The 21,483-nt window shown below is 42.1% G+C and overlaps 1 protein-coding gene across 1 annotated transcript; it reads right to left on the reverse strand.

Moving 5' to 3' along the window:
* Positions 1–1,408: 1,408 nt before the first annotated feature.
* TRHR (thyrotropin releasing hormone receptor) lies at positions 1,409–16,098 on the reverse strand. The gene is made up of 2 exons (XM_059815722.1): positions 15,304–16,098; positions 1,409–1,816 (listed from the first exon to the last, which is right to left on the reverse strand). Exons 1-2 carry the CDS (start codon positions 16,096–16,098, stop codon positions 1,409–1,411), a joined length of 1,203 nt encoding a protein of 400 aa, XP_059671705.1.
* Between the last annotated feature and the right edge of the window lie 5,385 nt (positions 16,099–21,483).

Genomic DNA, 21,483 nt, shown 5'->3' on the forward strand with positions numbered 1-21,483 from the left:
GCTGCAAATTAATTGAATGGTCTTCCTATTTCATGCTGTTCAAGGTAAAATTAAAAAAAAATTAAAAAAATTGGTGCTCTTTACCATCAGATATCTGCTTATTTAAGTGTGTTATGATGCCTGCAATGAGATTTGCACTGCTGTGGGATGAGGGAGTCAGTGGCAGGTAATTACTGTAATTGGCAGCGGTTCTGGCTGCTGTTGGACGGGCCCCGCTGGCACTGCCCAGTGCAGCCACACAGGAGGGCAGCTCCTCTCCTCGCCTCTCACCTTCACTGGGAGCGTCATCCACTGCCCGGTTCTGTGTTCGTGGAGACGTCCTGGGCAGCCTTGCTCTTTCTGAGAATGCAGACCACTCTTTGACCAAGACATGAGACGAAGGATTTGGGTATTCCACCGAAGCCAACCCACCTGCTTAAAGTTATATTGTGTTAAGTGGTTCGTTCTGTTAGACTCAGTAGTATATTCTTTTCAGTCCCCAAGAGGCTGCTTTTTCTTGTAGGACACAGACAGGTGTATAGAGATATATGGTAACTCCTGCAATTCCGTGAGCAGAAATGCCTTTACATTTCATACAGGTTGGTGGGATCAGAGCATTCAAAGGTTTTCTGTGACTGCATACTCAGAACAAGGTGGGCCTCAGGCCTGAAAATGAGGAGAGAAGCAGCAAACTGAGAAAGAAATATTTTTCATTCTCATATCATCTGCAAAAGGAAATGAAAAACTAAGCCTCTCTGTGGATCATCTATATTGTAAGATCTAAGGTATACAAGCTTATGAACAGCATTTAAGTAGTATTGTGTAAAAAAGCATCATGAAAACAGTAACATGCATCATCATGTAGAAGAGAGCTGGGTTAAAGAGATGTGCTACACATGGGGATGTTGCAGGTAGCATGGAAATGGATGTGGCTTTCAGCAGTCTCAGGACCAGAGTGCTAGAGTGTGGGAGATCCTTTTCTTCTCTTAGCACCAGCTGCATGGTGGCACTGGGCTAGTTAACCCCAAGCTGGAGCCAGGGGGTGAGGCATGAGAAAATGCCCTATTGTCCTCCTGTAGGCAGCTAGAACATGCCCGGGAGGAATCACTGAGGTCTGACACCAGTGCCCACCCTCCTGCCAGACATGTACATAAGGGACCGTGCCCGAGCACCACTGTCTGAATGCTCCACCATTGCCCTCTGCTCCTCAGGGAGTAAGACTTCACCTACATGTTTCTCCTCATCCTTCCCAATACCCCAGACCCTCCCAGTCACGCCATGCTCGGCACAAGGCACTTTGAGAGCATCACTTTCCAGAGCTGGGCAGTTCTCCCTCCCCACCCTGTTTGGCGGTGCTAGCTGAAAGCTAGCACAGCACAGCCCCATGCACATGAACATCCTCTGGTTCATACGGACTCTGCACCGAACACTAAAATGTATTAACTGTTACCTCAGATGACAAACACGTATCACCAAGGGACAATTTTGCAGAGGACGGATAGGTATTGGTGACAGTAATATCTTCCAGCTCAGTGCTGAAGTGATCAGACTCTTTGATGACGTTATAATTTAGGGCCACGCTGTAATTGGCCGGTTTCTTCTCCCGTTTCTGCTGGCAGTTGCAGAGTTTCCTGAAGGCTGCTCTGAATTTCTGGGACATGAGATTGTAAATTACAGGATTGATGGCACTATTTAAATAAATACAGATTCTGCAAAAGAGCAGGAACCAGTTTTCTTGGAAGGGGCTGGAGAGGAAGGAATTGACCACGACCAGCGTCCGGTAGGGCATCCACAGAAATGCAAATAGGACTACCACCACTGCCAACATCTTGGTAACCTGGGGGAGCACAGAGGTAGACAGAAGAGCAACATACGGTTAGTACTTATCTTGAAAGGAACGTGTGCATTCCTACATCTCTAGGGCCAAAGCAAAACTAAGGACAGACTCTTCAGCTGGGAATTTCTGATCAATATTTGATTCAGAAAGGTTTTCTACAGTAAGAAGAACAAAAAAATAAAAAAACCTGGCTCCAAATTCCTCCTAGTTTTTGTTAAATGACTCTTTCTAGGTGACATCCCAGTAAGCTAATTGTTATAGACCTCAGAATTTGCAGCCTCTCAAGCTGGAAGGAGGTGTTGATTCAAAAGGAAGAACAGGGGTCTAAAGCCATTTTTTCGAACCACATTAGATCTCCTCCCTTAGACCAGTATAGTCTGTAGAGTAATTGAACCTGAAGCCTATGTAGATTATCTGCTTTATCAGCCACCCTAAAAGAATTTCCAAAAGCCAAAAGTAATGAAAAAAAAAATTAGATTTATTCCTATTTCTCAAATCCTCAACATTTAATTAGATCTTCATTATTTGATGTTTACTCTGAAATGTGAATTGAAGTTTACAGAGCCAGGGAAAAAAGGGCTTATCAATAAAACTTGATTATTATAAGAACTTTCATCTATTGTGTAAATTAGTTTTGAATAAAGAAAAAAACAACCTTTGGGGATACCCAGGACAGTTGCAATGAAGTGAATAAGAAATAATTAAAAAATTAGGAAAAAAAACCCACTGTAAAAAGAGTCTTTCTCTTGTAAATAATTTAATTCTAGTATATATGGTATTCCCTAGTCTCTACATTAAAGGAAGTTTGAAAGATGTTTATAAACAAGGCAGAAAGTACAGTGAGATGTGACAGTGGGATAGTATGATGGCACGGCCTCATGTAAGTCAAGCGATAACTTGGTTATCTGTGTGTGCATGAACTGGAAAGCATTGGCAGTGATTTTGGTGAGCTATAACTGCTTCCTTTGATTGTGGGTTTTTTTACTATTTGCCTTTTTTCTTGGCATAAAACTGTTGTTGCCTATTGACAGATTAGTTTAAGGAACTTCTTTTTACCTTTGCTTTATTCCTTCTTTCTGGGTACCTGAAGTTATACTTCAATGAAACAGCAATTCCTGTAACCACAGGATACATTCTGGCTGTATGGGTTATAATTTTGTTGCTTGCAGAAAGGATAGATGTAGATTGATAAGAGTTTCAATTGGTTCCAGGGGGACAGACAGATAACTCCACTAAAATCACTCATCTATACATACTAGTTTTAGGTGTGTTTTTAGTTTGAAGTTGTAAGAGAGTATATAACTCTCTTGTCTTCCGATCAGATAGCTTGTTATACAGAAAACCTGCAATCTCATTGCCTAAGGGATGTATTTTCTTCTAGCTATCTGGAAAGACACATAAACATTGTCGTGGTTTAACCCCAGCCAGCAACTAAGCACCACGCAGCCACTCGCTCACTTCCCCCCCGCCCCAGTGGGATGGGGGAGAGAATCGGAAAAGTAAAAGTGAGAAAGCTCATGGGTTGAGATAAGAACAGTTTAATAAATGAAATGAAATAAAACAATAATAATAATAATAATAATGATAATAATAATAATAATTGTAATGAAAAGGAAAACACAACAGCAACAAAAAATAAAAGCCAAGAAAGACAAGTGATGCAAATGAAAACAATTGCTCACCACCCTCCAACCGATGCCCAGCCTGTCCCCGAATAGCGGTCCCCCGGCCAGCTTTCCCCCTAGTTTATATACTGAGCATGATGTCATATGGTATGGAATATCCCTTTGGTCAGTTGTGGTCAGCTGTCCCGGCTGTGTCCCCTCCCAACTTCTTGTGCACCCCCAGCCTACTCGCTGGTGGGGCGGGGTGAGAAGCAGAAGAGGCGTCGATGCTGTGTGAGCACTGCTCAGCAGTAACTAAAACATCCCTGCTTTATCAACACTGTTTCCAGCACAAATCCAAAACACAGCCCCATACTAGCTACTATGAAGAAAATTAACTCTACCCCAGCCAAAACCAGCACACACATATAACCCGATCTGTTGTTTTTGTTATAGATATTATGATAAAGAATGGAATGAAGAGCAAAGTTACTCTACAAATTGATATATCTTTATCTATATATCTATTGTTATATGCACATATCCAAAGGCTACAATTTCATCTTATAATTCTCCTCCCTTCACCCTCACTTTTGATTTCCTTACAGCTGTATTCAGTAGAAGTAAAAAATGAGACTGAGAAATATTACCCCTTTTTTTGTCACTTGACTGATACATTTCCTTAGAACTTCTAGAGTGCCTTTCATGTTTTCTGTGCACAATCATCATCATAGAGCAAAATACAGATGTGAATGTCTCAGGTAGCTAAAAGGATGATTTTTTCTTATCTCTGAACCACTTCTAAAAGGACCAGTGCTGTGAACATGGCTACAAGGAGTGAGGAGGCCCAGTGCTGAGCCGCTCTGGCTGAAGAAGACTCAGGACTCCTCACCTGCTGTCTCGCCTCCTGCCAGCTCAGCTCCAGCCTGTGCCTCCAAACTGAGCAAATCCTTTCAACTGAGAATAATCATTCATCATGGAAAATAATCCACATTTAAAGGAAGCGAGTAGGCATTTGTGGAGCTTGGATTAACAATGGGACCAAGCCCAACTAACAGATGTGTTACATCAGCTCAGGCATTCAGAGGGTGAGAGGATAATAGTCTACACAGGCATCAAAGTACTTTGCTACCAAAAGCTCAGCAGGGGACTCTGTTGTCATACCTACTGATCATTGGCAATTTACATTTATTCTGAGTATGTCTTTAAAGAACAATTGTTCAGAGAATCACTTACAATAGTGCAGCTGTCAGTTTGAGTCCTGGGTTGAACTAGAAATAAATTGATCTTGCTGTCAGGAACGAGATATTTGAGAGTCACACGATTAATCCTTTACAGCAATGAAAAAAAGGCTGTTACTCTTCAAGTGACTGCATCCTATATGCCTCAAAGACATATATGTATGTAGCGTGCAAACTATTAGCTGAATTTATGTATACTGGCAGCTTGATGTACATTTTCCTTCTGTCTAATACCATTAGCTTGTACTGCTGCCTTGTTCAGCTTACTGAGGCTGTGATTTGATAATATATTAGAACTTGCTCTTAACACCAGATAAAAAATATCATGGTCACAGCACAAAGCGCCCTGAGCTGAGATCAATTCAGTCTGCAGGTTTGAACGTGTTTGAAAATGCCAAGAGGTTAGCTTCGCACTGTCAGGCTGTATGCTAGGTAAGACATTGTCTTGCTGCGCTCAGACTCCACAATTTCCTGGTCTTGACACAAACTGAAGCCAAAGTAACCTGTGACTGCAGCTAAAAAAGCAATCCTGTTCTCACCTCCCTTCTTGTGCTAGCCCCAAAGATGAGGGTGTGGGTCAGGTCAGACTGCTGGTCCAACTGAAAACGAAGCACTTCTCTGTAGAGCTGGTTTTTTGGTTTGCTCAGTGATCCAACTCATGTACCCTTACGCTGCCACAGAGTCTACAGTCAGTGCAAGAGAAGATGCAGAAGCGTGTGGCCATGGATGGCACCTCTTTGCGGTTCAGTCAGCGCAGGACAACGAGGAGAATTAACTGTAATTTTAAACTGGCTGCAGCACGTGTTCTTCCAAAGCTGCCAAAAATCACAAATCTGGCACAAGACCTCTATTGCCAGGCAGAAATACAGTTGCCTGATCCATTTGACTGGTAGTGGTTGTGTCTCCGAGACCAACTGCAAGGCCCTGAGTTCAGATAGCTATTTGCTCGTCGGTAAATCCTCCCTAAGCTGGATCTGGAGGCAGTGAGATTTCATGCCCATCCGCTTCAGAGCATGACCTTTGTGCAAAGGACAGCAGCTCCTAGAAGGTGCTGTGGCACCTCTCACTGCATTACAGTGTGGCCGGAGGGCTTCTCACCCCACTGCAGGCTGAAGCACCCCTCAGGGCTTCTGACCCAAAGGCACAGCAAGCATGCCCTGGACCTTTTTAGCACCTGAATTTGCCTTTACAGATGAACCTAGCTTCTAAACACATGATTTAGGCCAGCGCTGCTTTCTTACCCACACCAAAAATCTTCGGTGGTATCGATGGGGTTGCACAGAAATAGCTTAGAGGAAAGTTTGGTCCACTTTGCTTAAGTAAACTGCCTTGTCCTTTTTCGAATCACTTCATAAGAAACGTAACTAATCATTTTTGGGGGGCTAATTATTTGATGTCAGTGGAGTGCTAAGAGAACAAACTTTTTTAAGAACCTACTTTTTATTACCTGTTACTGTACACCAAAGCTCCCTGAAAGCAGAGGCACTAGCATCGTCATTCATTTGTCAGGTGAAGGCAAGCATACACTGATGGCTCTTTTCCTGTGGATGTGCACTGCATATGCTATACTCAGAATACAAGTCATTCTTAGTTAAGGAGATTGAAACACGATTAAAAGGCTTTGAGCAAATCCATTTTAGTCCAGATTTCAAGTGTACTTTGAATGATAGCGAAGTGCTTGAGATTGAGTGTGTTTCTGGCTGCATGCAACCACTCTTCAAGCCCTATCTTTTGGTTTCTGAGAATGTTCTGAGAAATATTTAAAATTATTTTTACTAAATAGATTCTAAATATTTTAATTCTGAATTGGCATTCTCCTTTTCCTTCCTGCTCCAAAACCTTGCCATTCTAAGAAAGTGCTTTTACAAGACATTTCCATTACCATGGTACTAACAGTTTGGTAGTTGCTTCCTTCTCCTTTGAATATTAATCTTTCTTACATTGATAGGTAAAAGTCATAGTCATATTTACTAAGTTACTGTGCCATACAGTCACTCTGGTGTTTTAAAGGCATGTAATAGTATCTTTCTTTCTTGTGCTTGGCGGTGTTCATTGCAATGCACAGAGATTGTATATGCCAGTCCGTGATTTTATAATCCAAAGGAAGTTGTACAATGAGGAGGAAGATTAAATAAATAAAAGGATTAAGGTCTTGATATAATAACACTGCAAGTGAAACTAAGTGATATGATTGAGGATTTCATGTAAGCCACGCAAAACTTACCTTGCATTGCAAGCTGGAATCTGTGCTTGCTCTGCTGTGCGAGAACAGAGGGGTTTCTCTGCGGGGGCAGGGGATCACATACTGCATCAATGTCTAAGAGAGGACTTTCTCTAGAGGGTAACCTACCTTTTTTAATTGACCATGGAGGGACCTTAGATGATTTGATTGGACTAAGCAACTAACTTTTTGAGATACGCATAGTGTTAAGTGAATTGGATGCCATCCCAAGTATAAACAAAACAAGTTTGCTCTGTAAGGTTGTATTTATTTTTCACTGTCCCACTGTCCCCTTGATACCTGAGGAAACTAGGCATTCCTTTGGGGAAAGTACGAAATCTACCTGCAAATATTGCAAAAATATTATGCAAATACAAAAATTCAGTGTTCATATTAGGGATGGACAAGAAAAAAGTCTGGGATCTGTTGGCTGAGCTGGGTGGGATAAAATGGAAGTGTGAGAGAGATGAACACAGCCAGAACCAGGATGTGATCTGGGGGACCGGACAAATGAGGAGTGTATGAGAAAGAGGAAAGGAAGCACACAGCTCAGGTTGTGATTACATGAGCACATCAGCCAGACAATATGTGGGATCTTAGCTGCTATAAAAGGGGACTAGGTTGCTTCCTTGTCTTTCCATCCGGTTCTCTTTACATTAAAAGGTAATGAGCTGCTTGCCAAGGTAGCAGACAGAACAGGTACTCCTAGAAAAAAAAAGGATTTCATTTTCCCCACATTTTCAAAGTTTTCCTGTATGACAGGTAAATCCCTTTTCTGTCCTTCAGTTTTAAGTTCTCTCACTCTCTTCTTCCTTCCTGCAATGCCTGGGTCTTCAGAACATTTTCTTGCTTCTGAGCAGAACAAAATGATTCAAATCTTCAGAAGAAAAAGCATTAATGTTTTAGAAATGCTGATAGATCCTAGTACCCGTGCTACTAGAAAAAAAAGAAGCACTTTTAGCAAAATTAAGCACCCACAGGGGGAAAAAAAAAAAAGGCAGCAATAGTTTTTCTCCCTTGTACCGTATGTTGTAACGAAACATTTAATGTTGGTTGGTGTTACTTGTTAGTGAACCTTTGTTTTGTTGTAAAATCTGCTCTGAATACTTTGAACAACACATTTTCTGTTCATGAAATGAAACCTTTCTTTCACTCTTGTCTTTTATTAAAAAGACTTGGGAATAGAATGCCTAAAATGGACAAGAGGGGAAACTGTGATCAACCTTCAACTTTTACCATCACAGGTGCACATCGGCTCTGAATTCATTGTCCTAAACAGCAACTATAAAATAAGTGGCTAAACCTTCCAAAGTTCAAATAGGAACCATTATTTCTTTTACTTCTGCAAGCAAAGATAGTTCAGAAGTAAGTGGAATTGTGGTGGTGCTGTATATGAAAAAGCAAAGAAAAAGAAGTTTTGAGATTTATTTTGATGCTTATGGTACTTTATGGTGTAAAGATACAGAAAGGAAACTATAAGTAAAGACTAAATAATTATTAGCTTGAATTTCAGCCATGTGTAAAGTTGAAGCTGTAATGTGTGTGAATGTAAGTTGAATATGAACTGCTGCTTAATAGAGGCAATGAGCTGATTATATTGAATTTGGTTTGTCTGCGATTTTTGGTAATTGACAATCTGGTCAAACCTTTGGCACAGGCACTTGTATTTTTTCCAGATTGAATTTATGACACACATCACTACTTATGTGCAATACCTGCCTGTAACTGCAGTTAATGTTTGTTCAATTGCTATTCATTTTGATTAGGATACAGTCAGTGAATGTGTTTTCTGGAAGATTTAACAATGTGGATGGTTTGCAAGTACTAATAACAGGCCATTTTGGAATAGCAAGGACACAAATTGGTAGGCTAATGCAATCATATGCATTCCTGAAAAATAAGAGATCTAATTGTTGCATCTACCTTTGCAACTGCAATAAAGAAACTAAAACAAAGTGGCAGAAGAACAGCTGCCTAGTAGGCTAACAAGGCAGATGTCTTCAGCCTACCCAGCACCTCTGAAAGTGTTACTACCACTGGGTTGGACTAGATGATCTCCAGAGATGCCTGCCAGCCTCAGCGATTCTGTGAAATTATAACAGAGTATTGAAGGGAAATTTTTTTTAATCTAAGGTCCTGAGGGATCTGGGACAAAGTCCCTTGTTGGCTCATGATCCTTTAGATCCATGGAACAGCCAATACTGGAACTGCTAATCACTTCCCACAAAAACATACAAATGTCCTTACTGGGTCAAGGTCTGTCAAGTCCAGTATCAGCCTCTGTATGAGTGTCCACATGGAGATGCCTAGACAAGAATGAAAGGAGGGCAAGCATATGTGATACTTTTCTTAATAGTTTCACAACCTTTTTTGCATTTCTCATGGCTTAGGAGGGAAAAAGTAACCAAGAAAGAGATGTCAGGCATACTTCAAGTATTCCAGTCATGGTAAGCTGTAACTCAGACATATCTAGACCAGTTTTCTTCAAATTTGGAAAAAAAATCTTCAGGGGAGTAAGAGTGTCTATCGTTAAAGCACTTTTGCAATCATGCTATTTTCTGAAGTAAAATATGACGTATTTGAAACCAACTCCTGTCTACTCTACCACCATCATGCATTTCTGATTGACCCTCTTGTCACAGTCTATACACTGCACTTGAAAGCTTGTTAAATGAAAAACTAAACTAAAAACATCTTCAGACCCTTTACTTTTTGAGAAATGGGATTTCACAAAGGCTAAGGGAAAAGTCTGTAGGAGCCCCTTGTGAAGTGTATACCTAATGGGAAGTAGAGGCAGTAATGCTTCTTGGCTTGGCTGGTTTATGGTAAGAGATGTCAGACATACTTCAACTATTCCAGTCATGGTAAGCTGTAACTCGAACATATCTAGACCAGTTTTCTTCAAACTAAACACATGCTCGAAGGTTTACCTGCATGTTTCAATACTAAAGCCAAGCTTAACACTAGTTGATTGTGGCAACTGTTAAGAAGTTGCAAGATCAGCAAAGGCCAGAGAAATAAATAGAACGAAGAACGAAGGATCAGTGGGCAATGAACTAAAACAAGGATATTTGGGGAACTGTAGATAGTTTCAGCTGACGCATAATCATCACTGATATGGAACTGAGAGCAGACGCTGCAGCGCCTTACTGGAACCAATGCCAAAATAGAACTCACGGATGGAAAAGTACAGGAATGAGTGGACAGTGCAACTAGGGTATACAGCTATGTGTGTAATCTCAATAAAATGATTTTTGCCTCGCACAGCAGGAGTCCGTGCCTTCATATGCCACAGTTGATTCCTCAGGGCCTAATGCCATGTAGCCTTGAGCACAAACTGATTCCTCTGAAAATGGAGCATATCAATATCTTGCCTGCTTCTGGCAGAGATCTTCCCTCAGGAGACAGTCAGGTGTTGCCTACTGACTTGCAGTGGCTGATCAAAAGCTCTGCAAAGGCAATAAATGATTCTTATTGCTTTCCATAAATAGTGGATCAGCTGTATTCAGCTTCTGACAAAGAAGAGGCAGAATGAACTGGTTTCTGTTCCTTTTAGGGCACTGGGAGCCTGATGGAAAATACAAAGTGAATTGGAAATTGATTCCCATGTACACAGGAGCACCTGACTGGCAAATAAAACTAGTTTGGTTTTTTAAAACCTTTAAAATACATCTATCACACCTTGCTATCCAGTACAGTTCTGTAAAACAGAATAAATATTGCACAAATGGGATTGATTTATCTCTTCAGAAGTGGATGTAAGAATGGGGTTTGACACATCTGATGGGTACGTCCTGGTGCTGCTTTCCTCGATAGAACTTTAGTTTGCAGTGTAAACAAATAACTCATAATTTCAGTAGTTGTCCAATATCAGCTGTAACAGATGTTGTTCAGTGAAACAAAAATGTGTTTGAAATTCAGATACTTTATGAGAAAAGAAAGCTTATTTTGTGCCTTTCCCTCTCTTTCAGCATTTAAAAAAAAGGAGTGATTTTTTATATCTGTTTTTATTTGCTTGTCTTCCCTGTTCAGTTTTGTTTTGCAGTGCTTTGAATGAAAACTTCAGGGGGCCCCGAAGAGTATTTCAAAGGCTTTGTCCGTTGGTGATTGTTGGTATGGGGGTATTGACCCTTTAGTAAAGAGATTTTGTTCCTGTTAGCTTTCCAAATATTGGAAAGAAATAAATATTTCCTAAACCTAACATAGTTCAGTGACTTTTACATTGTGGGGGTGGGAGGGTGAAGGCAGGGAATGGAACGAGTAAGCAGAGGACCACTTTCTACCTGGAAGAGCTGATTTTCATTCATTGGAGATGTACTATAGCTTCATTCTGAGCTCATCTCAGGCATCTCACATGAAAAATACATTAAAATAGGCTTGACTCACCATTCTAAAATATATCCCAGGCCTTCTTTCTAAATCATAGAATGCTCTAAATTGCCATTCTGTTTTGAAAACAAAAGTCCTCTGACCACCTGACCATTTTTTTCCCCTTCACTGCTGGTATTAAGTCTGTTTATGTCAGAGACTGAAAATATCTGTTCTAATGAAACTGAACATGGTCCATCTATTCTTCTTCAGCAGCAGCCACCTCCCTCCCTCCTGTTTATCTCACTACTGAACTTCTCACCCCCACCTTGCGTCAGCTCAGGTAGTTGTCCTCCACAGTTGTGAGGAAATGGTTATTTTAGACTATATTTCACAGAATCATGGAATCGTTAAGGTTGGAAAAGTCCTGTAAGATCATCAAGTCCAACCATCAACCAAAAAAACACCACCATGCCCATTAAACCATGTCCCACAATGCCACGTCCACACGTTCCTTGAATACCTCCAGGGAGGGTGACTCTACTTCCCTGGGCAGCCTGTTCCAGTGTCTGACAACCCTTTCAGTGAAGAAATTTTTCCTAATATCAAGTCTAAACCTCCCCTGACACAACTTGAGGCCATTTTCTCTGGTCCTATCACTCGTCACTTGGGAGAAGAGACCAGCACCCACCTCTCTGCAACCTCCTTTCAGGTAATTGTAGAGAGCGATGAGGTCTCCCCTCAGCCTCCTCTTCTCCAGACTAAACAACCCCAGTTCCCTCAGCCGCTTCTCAGAAGACTTGTGCTCCAGACCCCTCACCAGCTTCATCGCCCTTCTCTGGACACGCTCCAGCACCTCAATGTCCTTCTTGTAGTGAGGGGCCCAAAACTGAATGCAGTATACAAGGTGCGGCCTCACCAGCGCCGAGTACAGGGGCACGATTTGCTTCCTCCCTGAGCATAGAGCTATTCTAGATGCCATACCAGGGTTGTTTCTCTCTTGCCCTGCTCTTTCCATTGGTGCCAGGTGTGAGGAACATCCTAGGTGCTGAATCCATGATCGTTTCCAAGTTGCTCTTCACATTTTCAGTCTGTCAGCTTCTCATTCCGGGCTAACTCTCATACCAGAAACCTAAGTTATGTATCACCATTTTTGAAGAAAACGATTGAAATAATTGTGTAACTTTATGACTCCCAATAGAAATTATTCACTGTATATAGAAGACTAATTCTTGGAAGCTGACACAGAAACACAAAGCTGACAGTACAGACAGCTATAGGCTACCACAATAATATAGGTTAAAAAAAAATTCTAAAAAACACAGGACAATGGAATCTATTTCAGCCAGGAGTTGGAAACAGCTTCAGATTGTGCTCTTCAACTAAAACACACCTATTATATGACAAGGTAGGGGACAAAAAGCTTTCTTACTCAGTTATAAAACAAGTGTTAACCATTTTTAAAAAAGGAAGACTTTCAAAACATAGATAAGGTAATGGGAAGTCCCAAGAAAATCAAAGAAAATGGTATGACCTGGCAGTCTGGGTCAAGCTAAATCCAGATTAGTCAAGCAATTCAGGTCATACTAAGTGGGTAAATCAATTCACATACTGCCATGTTGGATTAATCATCATCAAAAATGGTCATGAAATTCCTGAGTTAAACCTTCATGAAAGTTGAGGAAACCTATCTAACTTGCTGGTTTTTTCTAGTATATTATATAAATGTCAGCTCATAATAGGTTAATTGTAACAATACTTAATCATAATAATTCAATGGAACTGTACTGAATGTCCATGTCCAGGTTTTGACAGTCAGGAGGTTGCAGGGGTGGCCTCTCTGAGAAGAGGCCTGGGGCTGTCCGATGCTGGACACAGACAGTTCCGTCCAGCTCCAACAGACCCACCGCAGGACACAGCTGAGCCCATCAGCCAAGCTGGTGGTGCCTCTGTGAAAACGTATTTAAGAAATGACAAAAAAACTGGAAAGAGAGAGAGAGAAGAAGGGAACAAATGAGCGAGAAACAGCAGAGGGAACACCAAAGTCAGAGGAGGAGGAGGAGCTCCTTAGCAAATTTTCTTCCCTATCCTGCTGAGAGGGTGAATGAGCAAGTGGCTGGGTGGGTGTTTCGTTGCCAGCCAGAGCCAACCCACCACAGAACATGCACGAATTTCATTTTGTAGTAGTGTTCTTGGATAAATACAAGAACTGCCACAGAAGTAGGAACTGTACACCACATTTTCAGCCACTTTTTGTACAGATCACATGCTGGACATCATATGCAACTCCATCACTGTAATGCAAGCACAATTTTGAGAAGGCGTATAGACAGTTTTACATGACAGCAGAACTCATTACGAGGCCAAACTATGCTGTCAGCTATGCATGCCTTTGCCAGCACAGCAGGCAATTTTCACTTGTGTGTCTTACTAACTGTTGAGATTTTAGATTTTTTGGATACGGACTTGTCGTTTTCTATTTTACCACACTGGCTATATTTTACATGCTGCTATTATATAAAAAACATTACTAATAATGCCACACTATCCTTGCTTTACTTCCTCTGTTGTACTATACACACATGCTAGCTTTACTCATAATGATGCTACTTTAAACCACCAGGTTACTTGGGCTTTTAGAAAAAGTTTTGCTGTCTATACAAGACAAAAAAGACATCACATTATAATCCTCACTTTTTGGTTTCACAATAAAGCAGTATCTACATTCAGCAATGCTCAATGTAAAAGATTTGTCTGTTTTTCAAGTGACGCTAAGCACACAATCAAAATGTATACTAAAGTGTTATTTAGAACTTGAAAAGCATATTATCTTCTACTAACAATTAATGAAGAAAAACAAAATGAAACTTTTCTAATCTGTCTATTTACTATAATTGGAGACATATAACATAAATATATCCCAGCCCACATGTTTCCATTGTGCATTTCAAAGCGTGGCTCTAGTGCTCTGCAAGCGCTCGGTGCTCTAGCAGGCAACTCAGTTAACTTCTGAGGTCACTGCCATCTCTGTAATAAGGGAAACCAGTCCTTCTCATTAAACAGTAGCAATCTACATAAAATAAGAAGAATGTAAAGTTCAACCCATCACCCAAAGGGGGCAATCAGCTTGTTTGAAAAGGTGCACAGCTCAACTTTATTTCCTGAGGGAAGTATGTAGTGCAGGGAGGCTGCACGGAGCATCCCACCTGGCAAAGCAACCCTCCGGGGTGCCTTGCAGCAGCTGCAGAGGGCTGTGAGCCAAGTTGTTCAGCATGGAGCATCGTTTCCCCATGCTCGCATCAAGCTGCTTGACCCAGCCGGAGCCTCTTCCCAAGAGCCAGCTGTGAAGTGATGCACCCTGCATTTCTCAGCACTGCACCCCACTGTGCTACCTGCTGCATGCTGTGTGAGTATGAGGCAGTACGGTTTATTGCAAATAGTCATAAATTCATCTACTAACTATATTCTACTTGTCTAATTACACATTGCAGCATACATGTTTAACAATATAAAAAGAAGCTAGTCAAACCTATGCCTCAGTTTTGAGCCATCAATACAGAAAAGTATTTTATGGGAGATAGAATAACAAAGATACTTAGCATTTACAAAGCACTTTTATATACAGACTTGCTTAAGTAGACTTTTCACAGGAGAATTAGAGACAGGAAAAGTAACAATTTGACTGCATTTGTGGAGTGACACAGTGCCTTAGCCGGGACAAAACCCCAACTCTCCTAAATTCCCAGGCTACTTCCTTCCCTTCGGATCTCAAAAATAACTGAAAAGTCCTTTGTCTGTTTGGCAGGATTACTAACAGGCTGTAATATAAAGAAATTATAGTTAAAAATGTTTCATTTTTTATTGACACTTGCTATTTGCTTTCTGATACAGGAAATATACTATTTGTTTTCCAGTCCTAGCAGTAGGTAATAATGAATACGCAAGAAAAAAATACGTATTTATATGTATGTGTATATATATCACAGAATTTCAGCTTGACTACTTAGCAAAAAGGGAGAATATGTTTTACCCTCTTCCACAGGCTTAGACTAGCGATCTCTAAAACAAGCGGATTTTAGGTTTCAGAAAGCCATTTCAAACTGCTGTTCCTACCTGCCTTCGAGAAGCAATAGTGCTATTGAAACTCCTGTTAGTCATCTTGGAATTCACAGGCTTGCTTTGGTGATCCACATCATTCCTCCATGTCTTAGAGTTTTCTTTTGGGTCCGAAGGGATGGGGTTCAGGAACAGTATTCTAGCAATCAGGCCATAGAGGACAGTCGCCAATACCATTGGCACAACATAAAATATACCAAAGTCCATCATGTAGATAGGAGAGTAATAGCTCCTGGACACCTTGTAGCCACAGGACACAACAGTGGTGTCTTTGTAGACTACCGTATTAAGATCTAGCAAGAAAAACCAGAGCATACAGTATATGGAGGTGAAAGCCCAGACAAAGATAATGATCTTTTTGGCTCTTGAAAAAGTGCATAGGAATTGAGCTTTGATTGGGTGGCAGATGGCTATGTATCTCTCAATGGTGAAGGCAGTGATGGAAAAAGAAGAAGCATTGATCCCTAGGTACTGGAGATAAGTGATGCAGAGACACCCCACGTAGCCATACACCCAGGATCTATACAGGCTTTCTGTGATATTAGGTAGTCCTGCAGCCACAAGCACCATGAGATCTGCCACAGCCAGACTCACCAGATAGCAGTTTGTGGGAGTTCTCATGTGTTTGGTTCTGAGGACCACCAAAACCACCATGATGTTGCCCACGATGCCCAGTCCACAGATCAGGAGGACCAAGAGGATGGTAACCACTTGGTATTCGGCTGTAACAATCTCCTGGCTTGATAGTGGCAGCCCAGTTTGGTTCTGCTCGTCCCCTGTGCCATTCTCCATCTTCACCAGCTCACTGCTGCTTCTGCCCAGCACTCGTTCTCAGCACATGTTCTCTATGGTCCCCTGCAAAAGGGTGAGCGGAGCAGAGCGTGGGTGAGCCGTAGCCCCAGAAGACGTTCTCCATGTAGTCACAGTCCCATTCCTGTACTGTCCTCCACTCCCCCAAAAGCACCTGGACTTTCAGTCTTTGCAAATGTAATTACCAGACAGGTTAATTCCGCTAAGATTCCAGCTTATTCGCACAGGTTAAAAAGCTGTTTTCTCATAGCCAGTTCAAGGCATTCATGAAGACACAGCATGTGGAGGTGGGAGCTTTCCCCCCTGCAGAGGAGGAGGAGGCAGCTGCAGGACAAGCAGAGTCCTCCTGCACTGCCAGCTGGCTAAAGCACTGCACAGGGCTGAGCTGATCCAGTCCAGGCAGACTTCAGCATCACCACTTTCCAGGAGGAGTCACAATGCACTGAGGGTGGAGACAGCAGCGGGAGGTGAAAGGAGAGTGATTTGTAAAGCCCCACAGGTTTTCTGCTTCACGCTGCTCTTCCTCTCTGCTCTCAGAAGGCTATCTCGTGTATCGATCATATTGATCCACACTGGCAAACAAAGGGGAGATTGACCAGCAACAAAAACACACCGATTTCTAAAATTCTGACTTCCCTCGTGTGCCTGTCCTTGTGAAAACGATGGTAATTTACACTTGTCTCCTGCTTTGCAGGGAGCTGTAAGAGTCCCTTCAGAACTGACAGAAAGAAACATACCCCAGCTTTTGAAAACAGCAGGAAAAATTTGGTTTCTTTACTTTACTTTACAGACAATTCTCTTCAAAATGTCTATTGCTATTGCTGTCATCACTCCTGAGCCCTTTCAGCTCTTTCCTGGATTGTAGCACAGCAACGATAAAACCATCAAAGCACAAATCGTTTCTTAATGAGATCAGTCACACACACACGCACACGTGCGCACGCACACACACACACAGAGTGTTACTAATCTACTCCATTTCCTCATTGAAGAGTCTTCTCTGGTTGAATAAACTCCTCCTTGTTCAGTCAGGTTGTGTAAAACCACAGGCAAATCAAAAACTGGTAGAAATAACTGCTTTGAGATGCACTGATGAAAGACCTACAGATGCAGCAGCAGTATTCAGGAGCCCAGCTGCACCTGGAGACGGATGCAGAGCTTTTCTGTCTCACCTGCTGCCAATTTTAATACCTCAGTGAGAGAAAACATAGCAAACCCTTCTGCAGGGCTCTGTGAAAAAGCTCTTGTCAACTCCCTGTCACAGTGTTTCAACCCATTGTTTCTCCTTACACTATTGTGTTAAAAGGTTGAAGATTAAATCTGCCTTAAAATCCCTTTTTTTCTCCATTTAGGGCAATTGTTTTTGTTCTTTGCTCAGGAAGGGTTAAAAAATAATGTTGCACAACTGGGGAAAAGCAACTTGGATTTCAAATCAGATTTTAGTGTTAAGAGAGAGGGATTAGCATAGGCACATGGTGTAATGTTTGCAAAACTAGGATTTTAAATAGACTGAAACAACAGGTGGTGACGAAAAGAGAATACCACCTGAATCAGAGCTGGAAATTAGACTCAAACAATTTCAGAAGTCTGAAGACACTCGGTTAAGTTTTCCAGTAATTTTTTCCATTTGCCTGTTCACACTTCAATTGTAATCAGATGCTTTTCATCTGTAGACCCCAGAGTACTTAATGAAGTAAAGCAAATAGCATTATTCCTATTTAACAGATGAAAGAACAAGGGTGAAAAGAATCAGATTCACTGCCAGTGGCATAGCAGTGGCCTGTGGGAAAATTCAGGTTACTGGTTACTTGAACAATGGTATATCAACAGAATTATATCATGGGTCTTATTGAGATTCTGCTCCATACGATCTGCAGATCCCATTATTCTGGACACAGCTGAAAGAGGAAGAAGGCCAGTGCTAGTGTGATGTCTGGGTCTCAGAAAAAGGATTCCTCACAGCCCCCTTCACACTCCAAAACATTTTATCCTTCAAACTGGACAGATTCCCCGTTATCAATCTATGCTTTTAAAACTATGTGGCTATACTGGGAGTAGACCCAGATGCTCAACCCCATAGCATAAAATGCACCAGGAGGGAGCCCATAAGTGAACTAGCACAGATTTAGATGCAGTAATCAGGGACCCAGCAGGGCTTTGAACCAGAATTCAAACCAGGAAACTGAGTTAGTTGACAGCCTGGATAAACCCCTTAGACCTCAGTGACTTCAGCTGAATCAGAAGTTTTCAGGACCTCCATAGACTGATTTCTCTTTCAGGTGTGACTGATGCCTTTCTACCACACCATCCCACCATGAAGTCTTGTTCCTCATGTTGCCATGTATTCTGCTAGTTTATGCAGGCGATATGGATGATCTGAGTTGGGATTGAGGGACTAATGCATCTGAGAGCACATAAGTGTTTGCAGTACTAGAAGTAATCATAGAATCATAGAATGGTTTGGGTTGGAAGGGACCTTAAAGATCATCTAGTTCCAACCCCTCTGCCATCAGCAGGGACACCTTCCACTAGACCAGGTTTCTCAAAGCCCCATCCAACCTGGCCTTGAACACTTCCAGGGATGGAACATCCACAACTTCTCTGGGCAACCTGTTCCAGTGTTTCACCACCCTCATAGTGAAGAATTGCTTCCTTATATCTAATCTAAATCTACCCTCTTTCAGTTTAAAGCCATTACCCCTTGTCCTATCACTACATGCCCTTGTAAAAAGTCCCTCTCCAGCTTTCTTGTAGGCCCCTTTGAGGTACTGGAAGGCTGCTAGAAGGTCTCCCCAGAGCCTTCTCTTCTCCAGGCTGAACAACTCGAACTCCCTCAGCCTGTCTTCACAGGAGAGGTGTTCCAGCCCTCTGATCATTTTTGTGTCCTTCCTCTGGACCCACTCCAACAGGCCCATGTCTTTCCTGTGCTGAGGACTCCAGAGCTGGATGCAGTATTCCAGGTGGGGTCTCATGAGAGCATAGTAGATGGGCAGAATCACCTCCCTCCACCTGCTGGTCATGTTTCTTTTGATGCAGCCCAAAATATTTTTTGGCTTTCTGGGCTGCAAGCGCGTATTGCTGGGTCATGTTGAGCTTCCTATCAATAAACACCCCATAGTCCTTCTCCTCAGGGCTGCTCTCAATCCATTCTCCACCCAGCCTGTATTTGTGCTTGGGATTGCCTGGACCCAGGTGCAAGACCTTGCACTTAGCCTTGTTGAACTTCATGAGGTTTGCACAGGCTCACCTCTCAAGCCTGCCTGGGTCTCTCTGGATGGCGTCCCTTCCCTCCAGCATGTCGACCAAACCACACAGCTTAGTGTCGTCTGCAAGCTTGCTGAGGGTGCACTCAATCCCACTGTGCATGTCACTGACAAAGATGCTGAACAGCACCTGTCACAATACTGACCCCTGAGGACCACCACTCATCACTGGTCTCCACTTGAACATTGAGCCATTGACCACAACTCTTTGAGTGTGACCATCCAGCCAATTCCTTACCCACTGAGTGGTCCAGGAGGATCTGCTCTATGATCTTGCTGGGCACAGAGGTGAGACTGACTGGCCTGTAGTTCCCTGGGTCTTCCTTTTTTCCCTTTTAAAAAATGGGGGTTATGTTTCCCTTTTTCCAGTCAGTGCGAACTTCACCGGACTGCCACAACTTCTCAAATACAATGGATCGTGGCTTAGCAACTAAATTCACCAGTTCCCTCAGGACCCGTGGATGCATCTCATCAGGTCCCATGGACTTGTGCATCTTCAGGTTCCTTAGATGGTCTTGAACCTTATCTTCTCTGGTTCTTCACTCTGCCAGTCCCTGCCTTTGCCTTCTGCAACTTGAGCGGTGTGGCTTGAGCACTTGCTGGTGAAGACTGAGACAAAAAAGTTGTGAGTACCTCAGCCTCCTCCATATCCTGGTAACCAGGTCTCCTGTTTCCTTCCAGAGAGGGCCCACATTTTCCCTAGTCTTCCTTTTATCACCGACTTACCTATAGAAGCTTTTGTTGTTGCCCCTGACCTCCCTGACCAGATTCAATTCTATCAGGGGTTTAGTTTTTCTAACCTGATCCATGGCTGCTCAGACAATTTCTCTGTATTCCTCCCAGGCTACCTGTCCTTGCTTCTACTCTTGGTAAGCTTCCTTTTTGTGTTTGAATGGCTGAGTACATGCGATGCAAAGAAGCTGGAGTATATTTAAAAACCCACATGACTTTGAAGTGAATATGGGAAGCCTAGAAGATGTGCAAGATATGTATTATCTGATGCTTGCCTGTTTATTCTGTTGCATCTGTTACTATTCTATATCAGACATGGGACAGACAATCTTGTCTCAGCCAGTCAGTCACTTTTTATGGATTTTTGCCAAGTGTTGCATTCTGGTAAAGAAAAAAGTATAGAGTTGTCACTGAATGGCTATAGGGAAGTATATCTATGGGAGATGTTCAGAGGATTTTGACAGTATTGATCAACACCCTCTGTGGAGCACTTCCCTTTTCTTTCCATACAGTACTTCCCCAAACTATAATATTTCTGTAAAATCTTCAGTAATTGCAGAAGGAATTTCAAGACAGTGTAAATATATGTTCTGTGTAAATAAAGTGTCTGGTGTCATGGGTTTGGCACAAACATCATGTGATGCACATTGCCTGATACATTTAAATTATCATTTTAACATTAACATCTGTCAGAAAACAGATACTAAACTTGGGAATCAGCAAAAGACCAGCTTTTTCTCCCAATTAATGCTGTGTTAATGCAACCTTCAAAATACACTGGCTAGTTTCAAAAACAGTTCAGCGTTAATACATGCAAAACCAGCAGCTGTGCCAGCAAGATTTTCAGAGCAGATGTACCAGAGATCACTGTGAAACTTTTAATGCCTGTCTGTTACTCCATTTTATAGACGTACCTGTTGGTCCAGGCATCAATTGACATTACAAGAACAAATGAGTACAGATGCAGTTAGCAAGTCCACAACAATGGGTAGGAAAACAAGCCCCTGAAATATGCTGACTCTTGCTAATACATTTCTGTTGGTACAACCCTTTGGGCAGGAGGGAGAGGGGGAGGCATCATGTTGATATACCCTGTGCTGTATACAGCTTAGCCAACAATATTCTTGTCCAATTTTTTTCCCATTTGTCTCAATTAAAATGCATCTCTGCTCACTTGAGGCACAACAAACCCATAACAAACTGTCTCATAACGTTAAGCACACGCTGAGATGGAACAGTGAATCATTGCAAACACTTTACCCCACTAGCTATAAATTATTCTTAATTCTGTTTCTCTAACTCAGATCATTTCCCCAGCTGGCCTTTTCTCTTCTGAAAAACAGCTCCACAAAAATGGCAATTTCATACTCTA

This window comes from Gavia stellata, chromosome 3, assembly GCF_030936135.1.
Source record: "Gavia stellata isolate bGavSte3 chromosome 3, bGavSte3.hap2, whole genome shotgun sequence".
Classification (NCBI taxonomy): domain Eukaryota; kingdom Metazoa; phylum Chordata; class Aves; order Gaviiformes; family Gaviidae; genus Gavia; species Gavia stellata.